Source organism: Antechinus flavipes, chromosome 5, assembly GCF_016432865.1.
Source record: "Antechinus flavipes isolate AdamAnt ecotype Samford, QLD, Australia chromosome 5, AdamAnt_v2, whole genome shotgun sequence".
NCBI classification, from domain to species: Eukaryota; Metazoa; Chordata; class Mammalia; order Dasyuromorphia; family Dasyuridae; genus Antechinus; species Antechinus flavipes.
In genome coordinates, this window is record NC_067402.1 from 37,199,642 (window position 1) to 37,219,591 (window position 19,950).

The 19,950-nt window shown below is 39.0% G+C and overlaps 1 protein-coding gene across 2 annotated transcripts in view; it reads left to right on the top strand.

The window, feature by feature from the left end:
• ATP2C1 (ATPase secretory pathway Ca2+ transporting 1) overlaps positions 1-16,738 on the top strand; it is a 145,572-nt gene extending 128,834 nt beyond the window's left edge. For both annotated transcript variants that reach the window (XM_051962717.1, XM_051962718.1), the window contains 8 exons: positions 3,508-3,558; positions 6,151-6,317; positions 8,981-9,049; positions 9,748-9,864; positions 10,627-10,774; positions 11,347-11,442; positions 13,386-13,527; positions 15,461-16,738. In XM_051962717.1, coding sequence (XP_051818677.1) covers positions 3,508-3,558; positions 6,151-6,317; positions 8,981-9,049; positions 9,748-9,864; positions 10,627-10,774; positions 11,347-11,442; positions 13,386-13,527; positions 15,461-15,603 — 933 coding nt within the window. In that variant the 3' untranslated portion in view covers positions 15,604-16,738. The remainder of the gene's footprint in view (positions 1-3,507; positions 3,559-6,150; positions 6,318-8,980; positions 9,050-9,747; positions 9,865-10,626; positions 10,775-11,346; positions 11,443-13,385; positions 13,528-15,460) is intronic.
• Positions 16,739-19,950: the final 3,212 nt, after the last annotated feature.

The following is a 19,950-nucleotide window of genomic DNA, read 5'->3' on the forward strand; positions in this document are numbered from 1 at the left end:
TTTCCCTGTCATCTTAGCCAATCTGACAGGTGTGTAGTGGTATCTCAGAGTTGTCTTAATTTGCATTTTTCTGATCAGTAATGATTTGAAACACTCTTTCATATGAGTGGTAATAGTTTCAATTTCATCATCTGAAAATTGTCTGTTCATATCCTTTGACCATTTATCAATTGGAAAATTAGCCTTATTATTTGTGAAGTCAGCATGTCATTTCTTTCTGTTTTACTCTGATATTATTTCCCAAATATCTGGAAGTAGGATTATCCTATAAGAATGTAGATTGCAAAATCTTTGGATTAATAATCCAAATGAAAAAATTGAAAGAATATGATAACCTTTGTGAAAGAGGTATTTTTTTTGTTTTTGTTTTTTTGCCATTAGGCCACACTATTTTCAAATGATGTGAAAAGACTTGCTTTTATGTTCACATTTTCCTACTTGTATTCACTCCTTTGTATGTGGATTCTTGAAAACAAGAGCTTCTGTTTTGAATGAACCAAAAAGCCTCAAAAATGGTAAGGTCTCCTCTAATCAGAAGAGATGTGGAAGTCTCCCAGCCATTTCCTGCTGCTCTGGGAATATGTATTAATCCCATCATTGGGTGACTCAGGATGCTTCTTGGGGAAAAAAAGGGACTCTAGAGAGAATGGAGTCAAAAGCCTGATACTTTATGGAGAAAGCTGATTCACAGTCATAGAATCTGAGAGATGGAGGGGGCCTCAGAGGCCATTCTGGCTAGCCATCCCCCAAGGAATGCCCGCTCTGACCCACCTGGCAAGTGGCCGTCCCACCTCTGCCAGGGACAGCTTGGATTGTCGGACAACTTTTCTAGCTCTCCAGGTCTTTCCAGATTGGTTTTTTGTTTCTGCCTGGGCTAAAAAGGCCATTCTCTTAGTTGCTGAATGGGCATTGCCTCATTGAAAAATGTCAGGTCTCCCACTGCCTCAGGGCCCTCTGGACTCCAATGGCTCCGAGGGAAAAGTGAGGCTGGTGACCTGGCCCAGCCCTCCCTCACCTGCATGTCACGGCATCATCTCCCTGATGTCATGGTCCTCTTGGAGAATGACGGACAAACACCAACCACCTGACAGGAAGCCTAAACTTGTCTTGGCAGCTTTGACCTGTTGCTGAGCTTGCTCTCTGGGACCAAACAGACTTCATCTCCAGTTAGACGTGCTGCGTTCCTAGGTCCTTCATTTCAGAATTACGTGATGGGCGCTCGCATCCTCTCCCACTGATGGGTGTTCTTTCTAGACTGTGGTGCTCACATCTGGGCCTCCTGGGAAGAGGCCTCCGTGGGACAGCTGCTGGAAAAGCCTCTCCGCTTGGGGGCACCCCTTCCTGCTGGCTCAGGGCCGGCAGCCCCCTACAAGCCCCAGACCTCTTTCGGAACAAGTACTGTCTAACCACGGCTCCCCGTATGTCGCTTTGACATCAAGTAGAAGACTTGTCATTGCACCTTCTTGGATTCACTCCAGGGCACCAGCCTGTGCCCTACTGGGCCGGCCCCTTGCCCCTGTCACCTCCATGTGTGGAGCTGTCTGGCTCTGGCTTTATTTATCCAGGATGTTAAATAGCACAGGCCCAAGCAGAATCCAGGAGAAGGCGAGATGCCCTGCGACCTTAACAGTTGGCTTTGATTTCAGCCATCTGCTGAATTCTTTCTGTACCTATCGCTTGTCTTCTTGAGGGCCCATGTTTGTCCTTCTTCTCCAAGTACATGGTCTGAGAAAGGTCAGCGCTGGCTGTGAGCGCCCGGTGCTTTCTTGGCAGAGGTGACCCCCTCTCCAAGATTGTTGGGCAGCTGTATTATCTCACCCTGACTTCTGCCCACTTATTGTGACTGAACTTTCTGTCCCAAGTGTGATTGCTGGTTCCCCCAGATCTCCGGGAAGCTCTTCCAAAGGTCCGGCTGCTGGTGCCTCCCTCTGTGAAGTTCCTGTCTCGCTGCTCTGGCTCCTTCCTCTGGAGCAGGGAAGAGCTGAGCTTCTTTGTTTTCCCATAATTTAGCAGTATCTGCTAGACATGGCAGAAGTATTCTTAGTTCTGCTATTAACTTGTGATTTAGAGACCAGATCTGTGATGTTATTGATATAAGGAACTCCTAAGTAAGGAAACGCCATTCACTAGTGCTGGCCAGCCCCATTGAGAAGTGATACACAGATTTTTCTCATGTCAAGGCCTATTGACACCATGCCTTTCATTAATAGATTATGATTATTTAATATTAATGCCCACAGTGCAGAAGGATCTAATATTCTAGTTGGTAGGGCTTCTTGCTTTCATCTCTCTCTCTTCCCCAAGTCTCTTACCTCTCATTCCCGCCTCTTCTTTTTCTTCCCTTCTTGTTTCCTCTCTTTCCATAACATGTTTTAAAATTGAATATTTTATTTTTCCTCAATTAAATGTGAAAACCATTTTTAACATTTGTTTTAAAATTTTGATTTCCAAATTCTTTTCCTTTCTACTTCCCCTCCTCCCATTGAGAAGGCCAGCAATTTGATATAGGTTTAAAGGCATTTAAAAAATAAAGTTAATGTAATATTCAACAAAATTTGATTAATGTGTATAGAGAGGGATACCAGCTCACCACTCCCAACCATATGAGAAATGAGGGAGTTGTACCAAGTAGGTGCTAAAGTCCTTTCCATATTCATCTCTGTGAAAGCATCTCACATGTGTATAACCTGAATTTTAAAGATTGTTGAAAGTACTCGATTTCATCAGTGTATATTATTCCTTTATTCAAACAGCCTATTTAGTAGATGGTATTTTTTGAATTTCTGTGAGGATGAACTAAATAGTGTTTTCCTTGTTTTTCTTTCTTAAAAATTCAGAAATCTGTTTTATAAAAATTATCATACTTATCTTTGATTCTGTGGTATGTATTTTGCATTATTTGTTGTTGGCAGTAGACTGTCATTAGAATTGTTTTTGGAAAAGATTTGGGGTCTAGATGTGGGCAGTAAAATGAAATGAATTAGAAAGAAACTTAGTTAAGCTTGAATAAAAGAGAAGCAGTAAAGATTTCATGTTACAAGGAAAGACTACAGTAGCCACCAAGTCTTTATTTTAGCTCCACTAGTGATAGAAGGAAGGAAATTGAACATTTGAGCCGGGCACATTCAAGGTAATGAGGAACATAGTGGGGGAAACAAGAAAATTTGTCATCTTTTTTTTTTTTTTAAAGTCTTTTGACAGCTTAAAGAGAGGTTCATTATGTCTATACAATGTAAAATTATATAAATTATTATGTATCTTAAAAATAAAGGAACAGCCCAGATAATGGCCTCTTATTTAGGATGTTTACATTCTGTGGTTCTAGGTGAAGTTTCTGTTGTCACAAGTTTTAGAGGTATCATAGAAAGGCAGACCATACATGGCATACCTTTTAACATCCTAACTTTGTAAAGTGAGTCTAGTGAGTAATAAGAAGGGATGAGTTATGTATCTGTCTCTTGGATATTCCATGAAACTGAGACCTCCCCCATTTTGCTTTCTCTTTAGGTTGCAGTTTTTTACAGAGCCAGTCCAAGACACAAGTTGAAAATCATTAAGGTAGGTCCCTGGAGCAGACAGTTGACCCCTGCTCATAACTGCATTTCTTGCTTTATACTAAAGCTCTCGTTAACTTGGTAAGTCTTGAAGTTTATATCTATGTGCTGCCTCTGTGGCTTGGAAATAATAGTGGATTAGGAAGAGGATACACGTAGCCGATCCAAAGAGAGCATGAGTGGTGGCCCCAGGGGCCTGCCTCTGAGGTTGGAGCCTGAGACTGAGATGCTCTGAATCATGTCACTATCAGCACAGCATTTGCATTCCAAGAATACATCTCCTCCCCAGCATTCTTGGGGGTTGGTGTGACTCTGGGCCCTTGAAGGTTTGGGGCTGGCCAGCCCCAGTAGAAAAACCCTGGGCATACCTGGCCCGGCACAGATCTGTCCAGCTAGGATCAAAGAGGTTCAGATCCATGGGGCTAGGGCAACTCATGAAAGAAAGGAAAATCAGAGTTTTCTGTTTGTTGGTTTTTAAAAAAGAATAGTAATACTACTTTGAATCAATGCCAGTTACATGAAGGCTTGGTAAAGTGTGATGTAGGGATGAGAAATAAATGATATTAAACCATAAAATTGGAGTACAGAGTTAACAGACAAAGGAAAATGGAAGATTTAGATGAAAACTACTTTTAAGGGTGATAATTTTGAAATGTAGTCAATTTTAACTCAACAGTAAAAAGGAAAATGTGTTACAACAAAAGTCTAAAAGTAGGAAGCTTTTGATAATAGCTAATATTTATACAGCACTTAATGTGAAGAGCTTTACAAACATCTCATTTAGGTGCGGTTATTATCCCCATTTGACAGATGAGGAAAAACCTGAGTGAGGCGGTGACCTGTCCAGGGTCACACAACTAGTAAGGGTCTGAGGTCAGATTTGAACTCACATCTTCCTCACTGCAGGCTGCACCTTCTAGCTTTTAATAAGCACTGGTTGTTTTTACCTGTTGTTTTTAATCTCAATTTAAATAGTTGCCTGGTAACTGAATGAATAGAAAAGTAAAAGGTGCTTGAACATTTGGCATCATGGTCTCTGCTAGTTGGCTGACGCCAAGATGCATACTGTCTGTGTGCAATACTCTGTACCAACACTGAGTGTTAGAAGGCAGCAGGGAATTGTAGGGGCATAAAGCTGGACATGGCCTCCGATTTGGGTCCAGATTCCACCACACGGTCTAGCTTTGTGACACAGGGTGAGCTCTCTGCCCTCTTTGTGCACCAGCAGAGCCTAGAACTTGTCTGGTGAGCCGGGGTGGGAAGTGGGTGGGGTGTATAAAAGAAATTCTGTCTTTATTTTCATGTTCACATTCTCTTTCTCCCATCTTCAACACCTCAATAAGAAAGCAAGAAAAATAGAATCGTGTATGTGTGTGTACATGTGTACGTGTACGTGTGTGTGTGTGTGTGTGTGTGTGTGTGTGTGTGTGTGTGTGTGTACTTGTATCCATGTCAGGTTTTGGATTTGTGTTATAATTGTATTGATCAGATTTCTCAAGTCTTTCACTTCTCTTTCTCTTTGCTGCTTTCATTGTATAAATTATTCATCCAGTTCTGTTCTTTTCTGTCATTTCAGAAAGGTCTTCCATTTTCCTCTGAAATTTTTCGTTTTAATATTCCTACTTTGTGCTAGATGTTTCATTTGCTCCTCACAACAACTGTTATTATCTCCATTTTACAGATGGGATAAGGGAAACAAAACAGATTAACTTGGCCAGGGTCACATGGCCAGGAAGTATCACACTTGAACTCAGGTCTTGCTGACTCCATCCAGTGTTCCATCCATTGCACTACCTGACTGTAATATTCCATTTTATTTGTAACTAGTAATTGTGTATTCATTCCCCAATTTCTAGTCAGCCCTGTCGTTTCTCATTTTTTGTAACCATAAAAAACCTCCATAGAGATCCTTTTTTCTCTTTGAATTCTTTAGGATATAAACCGAGAAGTGGTGTAACTGGATAAAATGTATTCTAATTTGATCATTTTCTTCACATAGTTCTGAATGTTTTTCAGAAGAGCTGCACCAGTTTGCAACTCCAGCAATGCTAAACTAGTATCTCAGTGTGTCTGTTTTCCCAAAGTACCTTTAGACTTTGTTATTTTTGGCATAAAAATTGTTCAAATATGCATTACAAGGTACTTTCTAACAATCACACTTATTAACACAGAGAAACATTTTAATAATTGCTTTTATTATATATGCTATTTAATATAGGTTCATGGACCCAAAAATTATGGAGCCACAGTTAGCATTATCAGAAGTCTTATATGAAATGAGGCAGGATGGATAAGAGTTGAATTTCACAGAAAGCAAAAGAGGAAGTTGGAGATTTCCATGTTAGAGAACTGATTACAAAAGCTCTACATTGAAACTTTACTTGGTGCAGTCTAGTCTTGAGTTTTATGTGAGGCATATTTTGGAAGGAAAGGAGAAATGGTCTGGTTCAGATCATTTTGTAAATAAGAGTTAGAAATTTCTTGGTTTGATATTAAACATGGTATAATGTTGTATAATTTTAATTGTGGAAAAAAGAATTGGAAATGGATTGATGACCTGTCAGCATTTTTACTATCAGTTTTATTTTTCCTCTAGTCCCTCCAGAGCAATGGATCCGTTGTGGCTATGACTGGAGATGGAGTCAATGATGCTGTGGCTTTGAAGGCCGCAGACATTGGAGTAGCAATGGGACAGACGGGAACCGACGTTTGTAAGGAAGCAGCTGACATGATCCTGGTGGATGACGATTTTCAAACAATAATGTAAGTTTTGTTTTCATAGAAGTGATTTGAAATGAAATATTCTCCCCATCAACCAAGGAATTCCATGAGAAAACTATATGAATTATTTAAATATTATTAATCATCTAAACGAGCTTAGGTAGACTACTGGAATAGAAAATAAAGCTTCTGTTTTAGATGCAAATGTTGACTATTTTGTTCCTTGAATATCAATTCATTTTAGTTCATCATGAGTTGTAAATATTTAGTATGTATGTGTTTGCAAAGTCCTTAGCTATATACTGTTGTGACCTTAGTTAACCTCACAAGGGCTTTGGATCAAACTTTTTTGAAACTGAATATTTTCCTAATCCTGAAGAGAGCATCGGGATATTCTTCATTTTCTCAAATGGCTTTCCCTTGTGTCTCTCCCCCTCCCCCCCTTTGACCTCTGAACATATTATCTTAGAACAAACATGTTTAGCGATGAGTGTGTAATTAGGCCTGTTTGATTGATTCCACTTAGAACATGGCTGCAGGTTTCCTTTTCTAAAAGCAGAACCTCCTATAGAAGGTTCTGTTACTTCTTTTGATTTTCTAATCTGAAAGTGAAATAATAATTTTTGCATTACCTACCTTCCAGGGTTTTGTATATATGTGTGAGAGAAGGGCTGGAAATAAACTTACTAAGAGACATTGTGTCATGAAGAAAAAAAAAAAAAAGAATCGCAATAGTGTACTGTTAACAATACCATATATTTATATAGCAGTTTACTCTTTACAGAGAATTTTTATTCCTAGGATCTCACATTATGCATGACCTTTTGGGGCAGGCAGGACAAGTCTTATAAACTTTCTCCAGTCCCTGTGCATCTCTAGTTCCAATGGCCTTTTCTCAGTTTTTGTTCTCCTTGTGCAGCCCTTTGACTCTGTCAGCATCTTTTCTTGGATGCTCTTCTCTGGGTTTTTGGTTCTCATGCTCTGCTGGATCTTCATCCAGGTCCCTCCCACTCACCTGGAGTATCGGCAGGCCTCTGTCCGGAGCCTCCTCACTTCTGTTTCTATACTAGTTCACTTGGTGATCTTGCCACCACCCAGGGAATTACTTGCTAGCTCCAAGATGCCGACCTCCAGCTGGGTAACCCCTCTGTCCAGATCAGAACTCCTTGCCTTTGGCCCTTACCTTCTCTGTTACTGTACGGAACATACCATGCCCCGGCTCTCCCTCTTCTCCTCCATACCCAGACTGTGCCAAGGTCCACAGCATGTCCCCGGTGCTGCCTCCCTGGGGTGCTGGGTGCAGCAGCTGCTGGGAGAAGCCGGTGGCCTGTCTCTTCACTCCAGCCTGGCCTTCATTCAGTTACTAATGCACTTTTCTCAAGCCTAGTCACCTCCCTACTCAGAGATTTCCAGGGGCTCCCTATCACCCCCAGGAGCAAACACAGAGAGTTCTTTTGGCATTCGGAGTCCTTTGTGACCTGCCCCTCCCAACTTTCAGGTCTCTTCCTCGGCCTCCCTTCCATGACTTTTCAGTCCATGACCCCCACCTCCCAACTGTTCCAAGAGCCAGATGCTCCTCCTGGCCCCTGACATTCTCTCTGGCTGATCCCTCTCTGACATCCCCCATGCTGGCACAAAAGTAGGTGTTTAATAAGACTTATGGAATGAATGTGATTGGTCACCTCTGAAGTGCTCAGCTTAGTGAGAGCAGAAGTTGTCTTTTACCTTAATTTTGTACTTAGCACACCGCAGAGGCTTCTAGCTCAGTGTTTAATATTGAATGAGCAGTTGAATGGTGCAATCAGCACTTAGGCTTCAGGGCTTTGTAGGTGCCCTCCCTCACCCTTAGCACAGACCTGTCTTTTTGGGTAATTCTAGGGGCCTGTGACCTTATTGGTTTACAGATCTTCCAGTGATTACAGCCTCACCCCCATGTTCTTACCTTGTGCTAAGTTTGTCCAGCCCTCCTGCCTGCCTTCCACAGGGGTTTGCCCAGTGAGATGGGGGGCCCTCCTGTACTTCTCCAGGCATTTGGAGGGTACTAGGGAATCATACAGGCTTGCTTTCACTTATCTCTCCCATGATATGACTGGCTCCACCTGTCTGTTTAGCCCTCTCTCTTTTTGGATGTCTACTTTATGCCTTTACTTGGACAAATTTATTTTGGTATCTTGCACAAAGTTTAATAAATGTTTGTGATCATGAACTAACTTAGGAGCTTCTTTAAAAGATGGATTTTAATGGCACACTGATTAAGTATTTGGTCTGTTGGAAATTCTTTCATTTTCTAAATAATGACAATTTATTTGTGGGGGTTTTTTTTTGGGGGGGGGATGTTGAGGCACTTGGGGTCTTGAGGCACTTGTGCCCAGGGTCACACAGCTAGTAAGTGTTAAGTGTCTGATGCCAGATTTCAATTCAGATCCTCCTGACTCCAGGGTTGGTATTCTATCCACTGCATCATCGAGCTGTCTCGAAATTCATTTGTTTTCAAAGTAAATTTTCCAGTGTGGGGTTTAGTTTTGGTGGGTTTTTTTAAAGTAGCAGTTTATTGATCCCTTTTATTTTTTATTTTTGTTTTAACAATACCAAGACCACTTTGTTTCTGTGATCTTCTCCCAAAATGTGATTCCTTAAAATTGGGTTAAGTTTGAATTCACCTGATATGATAAAAATGTTATGGTATATTGTTTCTTGTGTTTTAGGTCTGCAATCGAAGAAGGCAAAGGGATTTACAACAACATTAAAAATTTTGTTAGATTCCAGTTGAGCACGTAAGTTGGTGCCATTTTTTTCCTCTTAATTGATTTTTTTAAGTTAATGCAGAATACCTGGGAATAGCTGTTTTCTGTTTCTGAGTGTCATGTCTACATCTGAACTCACAGGAAAGTAGAATAATATTAAAGTAAGAGAATTAATTTGTGTAGTCCAAAACAAAAATAGCATCATCAGTAAGTCCCAATACAATTAGGAATGTCCACAAATCCAATAGTAGCATTTTTGTACTTTTCTGTTTAGAATAAATAATTAAAACCCATCAAAGTTTTAACAGTTTCTCATAGCATCTTTTCTTCCAATAAGTGCTTGTTTTTTTTTTTTTAATTAGTCCAATTGTTGATGATCCTGAAATAGTGTATAATATAATACTATAGAGCATCACTAATTTTTAAAGTGCTCAAGAAACCTGCCAATTCCTGTTTGGAACCAAAACAGATTTTTTGTATGTGTTGCATGTAAATCTTAATCTAAAGTGTGATCAAAAGCTGCATTAAGAAATACAGTGTTCCATGTTCACTTTTGAGTTATTTGTTCCTCAAGTACCTACTATGTCTTTATCTTTGAGCTTATGATTATTTGTATATTAATTTTGTCTTTTCAACTGAATAACAGCCCAATTATTAAGAAATTAGTCTTGTATAATCAGCACCAATTTGCTATGCTTACAATTCACTTAATGGCTTTTTTTCTGTAGGAGCATTGCTGCATTAACTTTAATCTCATTGGCTACATTAATGAACTTTCCCAATCCTCTCAATGCCATGCAGATTTTGTGGATCAATATTATCATGGATGGGCCTCCAGCTCAGAGGTAATGGGCTGTTTCAAATGGGATATGGAAAAGCTCTAGGACATGAACTACTTTTATATGTCACATTATTTTTCCATAATGTAAACCATGTTAAAAAGCTGTTTTTCATTATCTGGGAATGAGTATATTTAGATGATGTCTTAATAAAATTCATCATTAAGATCTGTGCTGAGTCCCACTCAGCAGCTGACTTTTGCTGAGTGATTAGTAGAATATTCTTTGTGTTCTTTGTAGTAAAAGGAGGAGACAGCTCTTTCCAATAGGAGAAATAGAACTCTTATTCCATAGTAGTATTTGTCATTAGTCAGATCTTCTACATGACAAGACCAAGCCTTCAGTGATGGGTTAAATATTTATTGCAAGCAGCATTTGAGAAATAATCTCGAGCATGAAAGATTTTGGTCTGTTTGTTTGATTTTTCACCGATTTGATTAATATTGAGGTAATTTCCTCAGGGAGTGTTATAGAAATGCATATATGCAAAAGAGTTACACCTTAGAAAATAAAATTTTATTAATACTAATAATACACAGTGGAAAGAATCCAGTGAAGTCTGACAATGCAACTGAGCAAGTCATTTAATTTCTTTACGATCCAGTTTCCTCATCTGTAAAAATGAGGTTATTTTTCATGATCTAAGATTTTCTTCCTTTGCTCAAATTCATTGATAATAGTATATGCAACATTCTAGGGCCCTGAGGAGAAATCACAAATATGGACCTCAAACATTTGAAACTATTGGATTTTCTCTTTGTTTTAAAGCCTTGGAGTAGAGCCAGTGGATAAAGATGTGATTCGTCAGCCTCCAAGAAACTGGAAGGACAGCATCTTGACCAAAAACCTGATTGTTAAAATACTGGTTTCGTCAATAATCATTGTGTGTGGAACTTTGTTTGTCTTCTGGAGGGAGGTATGAATTCCCATCCTCAGGTGTTAAACTCAGATTAGTCTTAATACTACTAAAACAATCATTAGAAGGGCAAGTAAAGACGTAAAGTAAAAGATGTTCGCCTTTAATAGTTTGAGTAAGAACATGATGGCCCCCGTTTTCTCTCTGCTTCAGGGTGGGCAGGGCAGGTAGCATATGGGAGTACTTAGTTTTTGATAACACCTTAAGGTTTCTCTTTTTCTTTTCCTTTCCAGTGTCACAGATAGGACAGGACCTTATATAGGGTTCTGTGGAGGGTTTTTAAAATGGTGGCTTCCTATTCACTAAAAACCCAATCAGAACACCAAAAATCTTTGAAAATATCCACTCTGTGAGCAGTCTCAGTTCTTTCCTAAAATGAGGTTGTGCGTGTGTTCACAAGATGATTTATTTAAGTCGTTTAGGAGAAATTTGATTTATTTTTAACCTTTTGTGCCTTAGAATACAGTTGTTTAGTGAGAAGATAAAGGGAACGCTCATCTTTAAGGCACGTGCCAGGTTTAGGCATTCAGGGCAGTCACTAAGGATGCCTTCTCCCTTTTTTCTCTCGGCAGCTAAGGGACAATGTGATAACGCCTCGAGATACAACGATGACTTTCACTTGCTTTGTGTTTTTTGACATGTTCAATGCTCTCAGTTCCAGATCACAGGTACGCCATTGACTTCCTGCCCAGGGCACTGGCTCAGTGGGAGATGCTACTACTGAGGCCAGAGTTGGGACCTAGATCCCTCCCAGTCCCAAGTAGACATCCTGCAAATTCTGATCATTGGCTACAAAGGGGACTGGGAAGAGTAAATGAAATCAGTGTAGACCTTTAGCAGTACAGAAAAAAGGAAGACAGAGTCTGTATCTTTGCCCTGTGAATGTCAGCCATACTTTTTAGGTGTCCCAGTGGCTAGAACACTGAATCTAGTGTCAAGAAGACTTGAGTTCAAATCTGGTCTGAGACACTAGCTCTGTGATGTTGGGCAAATCTCTTTACTTCTGCCTTAGTTTTCCCATCTGTAAAATGGGGATGATAATAATAATACTATCTGCCTTCCTGGGTTGTCTTGAGGATAAAATGAGAGATTTGCAAAGTGCTTTACAAATTGTAAAGTGCTAGATAAATTCTAGTTAGCTAGCACTTATAATAGTAGCATGTAAATGGTGCAGATACTACATGTACTAAGCCAAATATAGTTGCGTAAAAACCCAAATCCACTGAAGAATTTGTTTTTTGGTGTGGAAATACATTTTTTTTCCTCATTAAATTGTTGCTGGGGTAATGTTCTATGGGAAGAGCATAGGGGGTTTAGTTTGAACTGTTTTTGTTTTCCTCCTAGCAATTTTCAATTTTCCCCAGGTGAGAATCACTCTTTCAGAATGGAAAGTTTTAATAGATGCCATCTAGAAAAGTCTTGATAAGATAGAAGGACTTTATAAGCTTCCATTTAACAGGATTTTCTATATTAAGTAATTAGTAGTGCAGATTAGAGTAGTACATTGTCTTTATGTTGCAACAGGTATCTCCTTTGGGCCAAAGACCAAGAAAATGTAGGACCTGAGCTCCAAATGGGCCTTGCCATATTTTGTTTTCCTTTAGCCTAATGGCTGGCTACATTATTCCTAGTTCATAATGTCATCACTGTGTACAAACACAGAGTTACAGAGTTAAATATTAGACTTCAAATTCATTTTACAAACTCAGTCTTATGTATAATCTTACAAATATGATCCATCTTCTGGGAGTTTTTAATTTTAAATTTTGCAAAAGCAATACATGAAAAAAGAAATTGAAAATTTTTATGTCCATCTCCAGTGAAACTTAAAATTACTTTCTCCTTTCTTTTAAAATGTTTTTGTAGAATGAGGTATGATGATAGTGAAACTTTTGTTAAGGACAAAATGTTGGAATATATGTTAAGTTTGAAACAAAATTTCTAAGGGTTCTAATGGATTTATCCCCATAGTACCCCCACTGTATTAATTTCTAAGCACGTTGTTATTTTTTTAATTTTGACTAAAGCAGAATATTAAGAATTATTTAAAAGATAGAATTAGGAAACATTTTAATGCTATTTGTCAAGAACATAAGCTATAAGAGGAGTTAAGGCAAAGAGGTTACCTAGTAGTAGTTAAAGAAATGTGCATTAATAAAGAGTCAGGTTTTTACAAAGTGCATAAATCATTTGTGATAATGTCATTAAATATGTAAGGATCCTACAATTACAGTTCTCTGTGTCAGAGTAATAAATTACCAGGCTTCTTTGATTACATTTTCTAGGCAAGCCATTTTTCATAGTCGGACTATTGCTTACCTTTCCACCCTGTTAATTATTACAAATTTTTTATTAATAGTATCTCATTTAATGAAATCTTCAGTTGTAGTTCCCCTGTAAGTGTTCAGAAATACAGTTTATTTTTGAAGAATCATTGTTTTTTTTTGTTTTAGTATCATTGGTTCATTAAAGGGTAGAGGGGGAAGAGAAACAAGCAACCATTGATATTGGTTAGTCTTGCCTGCATCTTTATGATTAAACTTGGGAATTTAACTTGCAAATCAACAATATAAAAATAGAAATCTTATAACTCTGTTGTTCTTTTTTTCAGACCAAGTCTGTATTTGAAACCGGACTCTGCAGTAATAAAATGTTTTGCTATGCCGTACTTGGATCCATCATGGGGCAATTGCTCGTTATTTATTTTCCCCCACTTCAGAAAGTTTTTCAGACTGAAAGCCTCAGCATACTAGGTAAGGAAAAAAAAAATTAACTGTGTAAAGTGTGGAGAATACTTCTGTCACCGATGATTGGTCTCTGAAGTCTTCAAGGCTGTCTCAGTTGGAAAGGATATGTCCTTATTCTTCTCTTTGGCTAGGCAGAGGGGAAGTGGACCCTGTATCACACTTAGGCCTCGAACAGTCACATGTTGTCAGAGTATGAGTAAGACAAATCAGAACTCACAGTGGGCAGCTTTCTCTTAAAATGTACAAGGTGATCTTGTGGAACTTATACCTGCTTCCTTCCAACAGTTAGAAGCAAAGATTAAAATGAAAGCTTAATGGAAATGATTCATTATTTCCATGACTTGTTCTCTACTTAAGGAGTCAGCATTGCTATGTTATAAATATAGAGTATCTTTCATTTCAAATTCACTATATAAATATGATGGATTTTGAGATAATAGTATCTTCACTTCTTAGGGTTACTTCCCTAGATACTAAAATAGGATATAAAATTGTACATTTTCTTTGTGATTTCTTGGTAACTCTAAAATACAGTTCTTATAGAAAGGCTTCATTGGAATGTAGATCATATGAACAAATTCTGCTGCCACAAAAGCTTTTCCTATTTCAGATTTCCTTTAACCATCTTCACCCTTAGTATTTGTTTAATAAACTAACTGCCACTTTAAGAGGAAAAGTGGACTCTAAGTGTGCTTGTTGTTTTAAAGCCATATTATTTTAAGAATAACAGTATTGGAGCAGCTAGGTGGTGCAGTGGATAGAGCACCAGCCCTGAAGTCAGGAGGACCTGAGTTCAAATTTGCTCTCAGACACTTAACACTTCCTAGCTGTGTGACCCTGGGCAAGTCACTTGACCCCAATTGCCTCAGCAGAAAAAAAAAAAAAGTAACCAGTTAATTAACTAATTAATTAATAGCAGTATTACTCTTTATAGAAAATAGATGCCAGCATCCCACTGGGCTCTCTAGATCTTTTTCAATAAAATTTCTGGAAGCACCTCCTCTAGGAGTTCCTTTGCTTTCCACTGGAACTCTGGTCACTTGAGATGACTTTGCAGTCAAGTGGAAGAGATTCCTAGATGAATCATCAGCAGACCTGGATAGTTGTTAATAGCTTACATTTCCATAGCACTCTGAAGTTTGAGAAGTACTTTGTACACCCTGCTTCATAATACAAATATTCTATTTTTTTGTGAGGCATTTGGAGTCAACTGATTTGCCCAGGGTCATCCAGCTAGGAAGTGTTAAATGTCTGAGGCCGGATTTAAATTCAGGTCTTCCTGACTTTAGGGCCGGTGTTCTATCTACTGTGACCCCTTCAAGCATTGTTCTTTCCATTTTAAAAATGAGAAGACCGAGGTGCTAGTAAGTTGTAGGTAATCTAGCTTGTTAGTGTCAGAGCCAGAATTGGAACTACCACCTTCTAACTTGGGCAGCCCTGAGCTCTGGTGCCCTCCAGTCTGGTAGAGTACAGCATACATTACAGCCTGCTATGTGCCAGGCACTTTCTGCGGAGTTGGAGAGGAAAAGGAAAATGGTCCCTGCTCTGCTGTAAAGGTAGAAAGCGTCCCAGAGAAGGGAGCCAGGCCCAGGTCAGGGGAAAGGCTGGAACCTCCAGAGCCCTCTTTGATGGGAAATGAAGCCATGGCTGGCCTTCCATTTCCTGGGCACTCTGAACCAGCCTCCTCTGAGACTCAGCTTCCTGTCTCATCCTTAAGGGAAGGACCCTATTCATTCAGCTGTTGAGCAAATGCCTTATCACCTCGCATGGCTCTGAGCTCACCTGCGTCCTGGGCGTCTCCTGGGCTTCTCTCTCTCAGGTTCATGGGTGAGAGAGTGCTCTGCCAGCTGGCAGGTAGTCCAGGAAGGCCCATTGGGGTTTGTCAGCAGGTGCCATACAAGATGTGCCGGAACTAATGGGGGCTTCTTCTCTCTTGCAGACCTGCTGTTCCTGCTGGGTCTCACTTCCTCGGTGTGCATAGTGTCCGAAGTCATCAAGAAGGTGGAGAGGAGTAAGGAAAGGAGCCCAAAGCACGGCCCTTCCACGTCCTCCTCTTCCTCCTCCTCGTTCCTTGACGTGTGATGCATATTGCATTCTTTATCTGTGAGCGAGAGGGAGCTGCAGCTTGGGGGTGTGCTGGAGAGGCAACTTTGCCTGGGGGGCTCTGCGGACTTGTTAAGGATGTCTACATGTGAACAATGACATTAGAGACGGCGAGGCTTGAGACTTCCCCCACCCTGCCTGCTGCTGGGAGTCGCCAATGAATTATGCAACTTGGATCTTATTTTCCTTGATAAAATTGGCTTCTGAGATTGGAACTTTATGAAGTTATGTGGGAGGTTAATTTAAAACAAAAGAGGATGAGGAAAGAAAAGGCAAAACCTGAACCACCTTAAGAGGTCTGACTGTATAGATACAAACTGTCCATCTTAGATATAAATATTTTAGTTCTTTTTTTATTTTTAAATATTGTATTACTTTATGGTGGTGGGGCTTTGTTACTAATACACGAATAAAGTTAACTCTTTAAAAGACATTCTCTTTGGTTTAGACATGGAGTCACAGGAGTGAGTGCCAGACTTCAGCTACTCTATTTATTTCCTTTATTTTGTGATGTACACAGCTCCAGTTCTCTTTGCTGCCATTTTTGGTATCCTATGGGGGTTTTTGCACAGGACGTGACCACTGTCGGATCACTGTTTTCTTTTCTTTCTTTTTGTGATTGAAAAGCCTATACTGCGATTTGAAGTAAATGTTTGCTTTTCATAGTAAGTGTATATGCTTGCATTTTCTTTGGAGATGTGAATCTTTGGGGTCAAGCAAAACCTTCACACATCTAGGCGTCCACAGTTAGGACAATCTAATACCTTCCCTCCCCTTTCTATAGCAACACAATTGTTATGCTGAGCCACAGCTGAAAACATGTAAACCAGTGGCAGGCCCAAGTTTATAATGAATTGTATTAATGCACTCTTTGCACCCTTCTCTTTTCAAATCATAATACCTTTCATCACCCAGTCTCCTAATTTCTTAAAGTCTGAGAATTGCCTCAGGAATTTCAGCCTGAATAATTTTTTACTCTTTATTTTAATTGTTATTTTTTATAATTTTCTGTAACTTTTCATGTGGACTTTCTTTAAATCGTACAATCTGTTTTAAAAACAAAACCAAAACTCATTAATTTAGATATAAATAAAGGATTTTTTCTTGCCCAGGAGAGAGGTTGTTCCATGTATACCTTCCAACTTGTTCTCACAGCCGCTTTGAGCTTCTTTTCTTTCTTGTGTCTTTTTCCTCCTCTTTATTTCTACCATTTATTTTCTAGATTTCCAGGCCTGTATGAATAGGCAAGTTGGAGAAATAATGGGTGATTCACCTTCTGAATACTTCCATTCATTCTCAGAACTGAGTAATGTGGCAAGTATACTTGGAATAGATATTCAACTTTGGGTGCAAAGGAGATTCAAAATTGGAAATTTGATGCAGATTTTCTGACTCTCTGCTGAGTATTTTTAACTTACAGCAAAAATAAATCTTAAAAAGTACTTATTTAGTCAATCTTAAATTAGTCAATTTTACAGTTCCCCCCACATTTAAATAGCATTCTGGATTCTTGTAAGGCGTGGGAGGATGCCAGCTTAATCATTCAGACTAAATTATAAATATTAAAGCCTAAATATTTGTCCTTGGGGATTACTGAGGGTAAAGTGTCTTTGGGTTTGTCATTAGAGAGCTCCTAAGCTTTGACACCAGCTGCTGCCTAACTTGGTGTTTTAATGCCAAATGATCAGGGGCTATGATGCTTTGTTTCAGTTCATTAATTTAGCTGGAAATCATTATGTTTCATTAGATACCAGTCTTGAGGGAAACGATTTCTACCTACCCACCCACAGGACTAATCATTTTCTCCTTTGTTATAGGTGGACTTGAGACGTGTTAGTAAACCTGAAATCTTTGTCTTTTATTTCACAGATATTATTTCCCTATTGTGGTTGAGATTGAAATGAGATTGCCTGTGCTCATTCTCAGTTATTAAGGTGATAGGTTTTTTCTTTCATCAGCCATGTTCATATATTAATAACATCCCTCCCAAGTCATTGTAAATCAGTATTTTTTAAATTACCTGTAAAAATATTGTCCAGGAGAAATTAGGAAATGCACATAAATATGTAGACTGACTTCCAAAATGGGAATTTACAACTGCAATAGGGAAATAGTCACATTGAAACCTACTGGGAGCAGTATGGATCATTTAAATGCATGCATGTTTAACCTCATACTCCAGAGCTCTAGCCATGCTCACTCAACAAACTTTTAATTAAGGACTTGCATTGTGACAGTATGCTGTACTGAGAGAATGTAGAGTTTAGGCAAGACACAGTTCCAGCCTTTGTGGATTTGATAGTATTAATAAAGAAGATGATGAGATAAACAGAACTACATTATATATTTATTTGAGAAGCGTGTTCATGTTGTCAAGCAAAATTCTAGGTGAGGTTAAAGCAGGAAAAGTGATTACTGGAGGGAAGGAGAAATTAGAGAAGACTGATTAGAGGTAGACTGACTATTCTTCCCCTATCCCACTATTGGATAAAGTTATTTAGCCATAAAAGGATCAAAATGTAACAGGAAAGAATTGGACAAAAGAACATGGAATAATCCCCAAACCTGTAACTGGCAAGCAATCAACTATTGACTGCTAAAATTATTTCATGAATATGTGCTTCCATCTCTATGGGTATTCTGTTTCCCTACTGATGCAGAATCCTGTCCTTTTCTAAATATGGTAAACTGCTGTATTCAAAAATATGGCTAACTTTTGGTTAAGTAACCTGAAGTTAGCCGATTTGATTCTTTTTTTTTTTTATTTGATTCTTGAATGAAAGACTTAGAGTTTATCCTGGAGGCTGTGTGAAGGATTCACTTGCATTTCACTGGCACAGCCTTTGAGAATTCAGTGTCATTTCCACATTATAATGAGGCCCTTTCATCGGAGATGACTCGCACAGAACGACTCAATGAGTATCTTTGCTGAATTTTGATTAACCAATGGGAGGGTCATTGGCCAGAGTGCGTGGCTGTGAGAGCAACTGACCTGTCCATCTGTAGCGAATCAAGAGAATAACTGACATGTCCCATCTTTCTTCAGCAGGATCTTTGAACAGTAATTTTGTTTTTTATCATTTATCCTTCCAGATGGGTCTCTGAAACTGCATGAATCCCATAGGTTCATAGAATTTGGAGCTAGCGAGAAATGTCCTGAGTGGTCGTTTAGGCTAACCTCATTTCAGATGAGAAAAAGAGATCCAGAGGAGCTCAGGGAGGGGCCTCCCTCAAGGCCACCAAGGGAGTAAGTGAGCTAAGCCTGGATTTAAAGCCTGGTCCCCTTCACTCCAAATCATGTTTTTCCAGTGGTTTTATCATTTCCTCCCCTGAAAAAGCACAAAATTTGCATTTCACTCTACTTCCACTAACTTCCTGCTGTGTATTGCTAAAGAAGTGACCCTGACTTGTTGAAGAATCTGAGTGCTTCTGAGTCCCACCAGGCCCCAAACACTTGGACTGTTGGTCCAGGACTGATGTCAGATCTCTTCACATTTGGAGAGGTGGTCGCTAGAAGGTTGGTCATTTATATCGTTGCTTGGATAGTGACATCTTTGTCCGGACGGAGGAGAGGACCCAAACTGTTGTCATTGTCATCTTAAAGTGTTCAAGATTTCTAGCTCAGGCATAATCTGGCTTTGTTTATTCGCATTTAATTTGGCCCACCTAAGTCCTGGATGAAAAAAAGTGGATTGTTGATAATTACAAAAAGTTGGGATGTAGTCATCTTTTATGCACTTATTCATAAATAGGTAAACGTTAAAATACACAAGACAGTTCACTTCTGTCTTGTTGGAAGACCTCATGGAATTTGTAAGCCACAGATTCTTTTTAAGTCTGACATCACTGCTGTAGGCAATCACCATTACCTATATCAATGGTAGATGTTTCCCTAACCTTACAATAAAAATCCATTATAGCTAACAAATGTTCCTCTCATGCCAGGGCTGAGTGAAAGGTTGTAAATGTTGGGGTCACAATTGATAGATGATAAAAAAAATTCTAAATTTCAAATTGTACCCTGTAAATACTGATGCTACTAATTAATGTATTAATTAGCAATACAATGAAATAATTAGTAATAGAATAAATAAACATTACTAGCTAGTTACCTAGCACTTGAAGTAATAGCATTTAAATGCAGATTCTACATGTACTAAGCCAGACATCGTTGCATAGAAACCCAAGTTCTCAAAGGGATTTGTTCTTTCGGATGGAAATACTTTTTTTTTTCTCATTAAGCTATTGCTGGGGTAACGTTCTATGGGAAGAGCATAGGGAATTTAGTTTGGACTGTTCTTATTTTTTGTTAGTAAGTTTAATTAT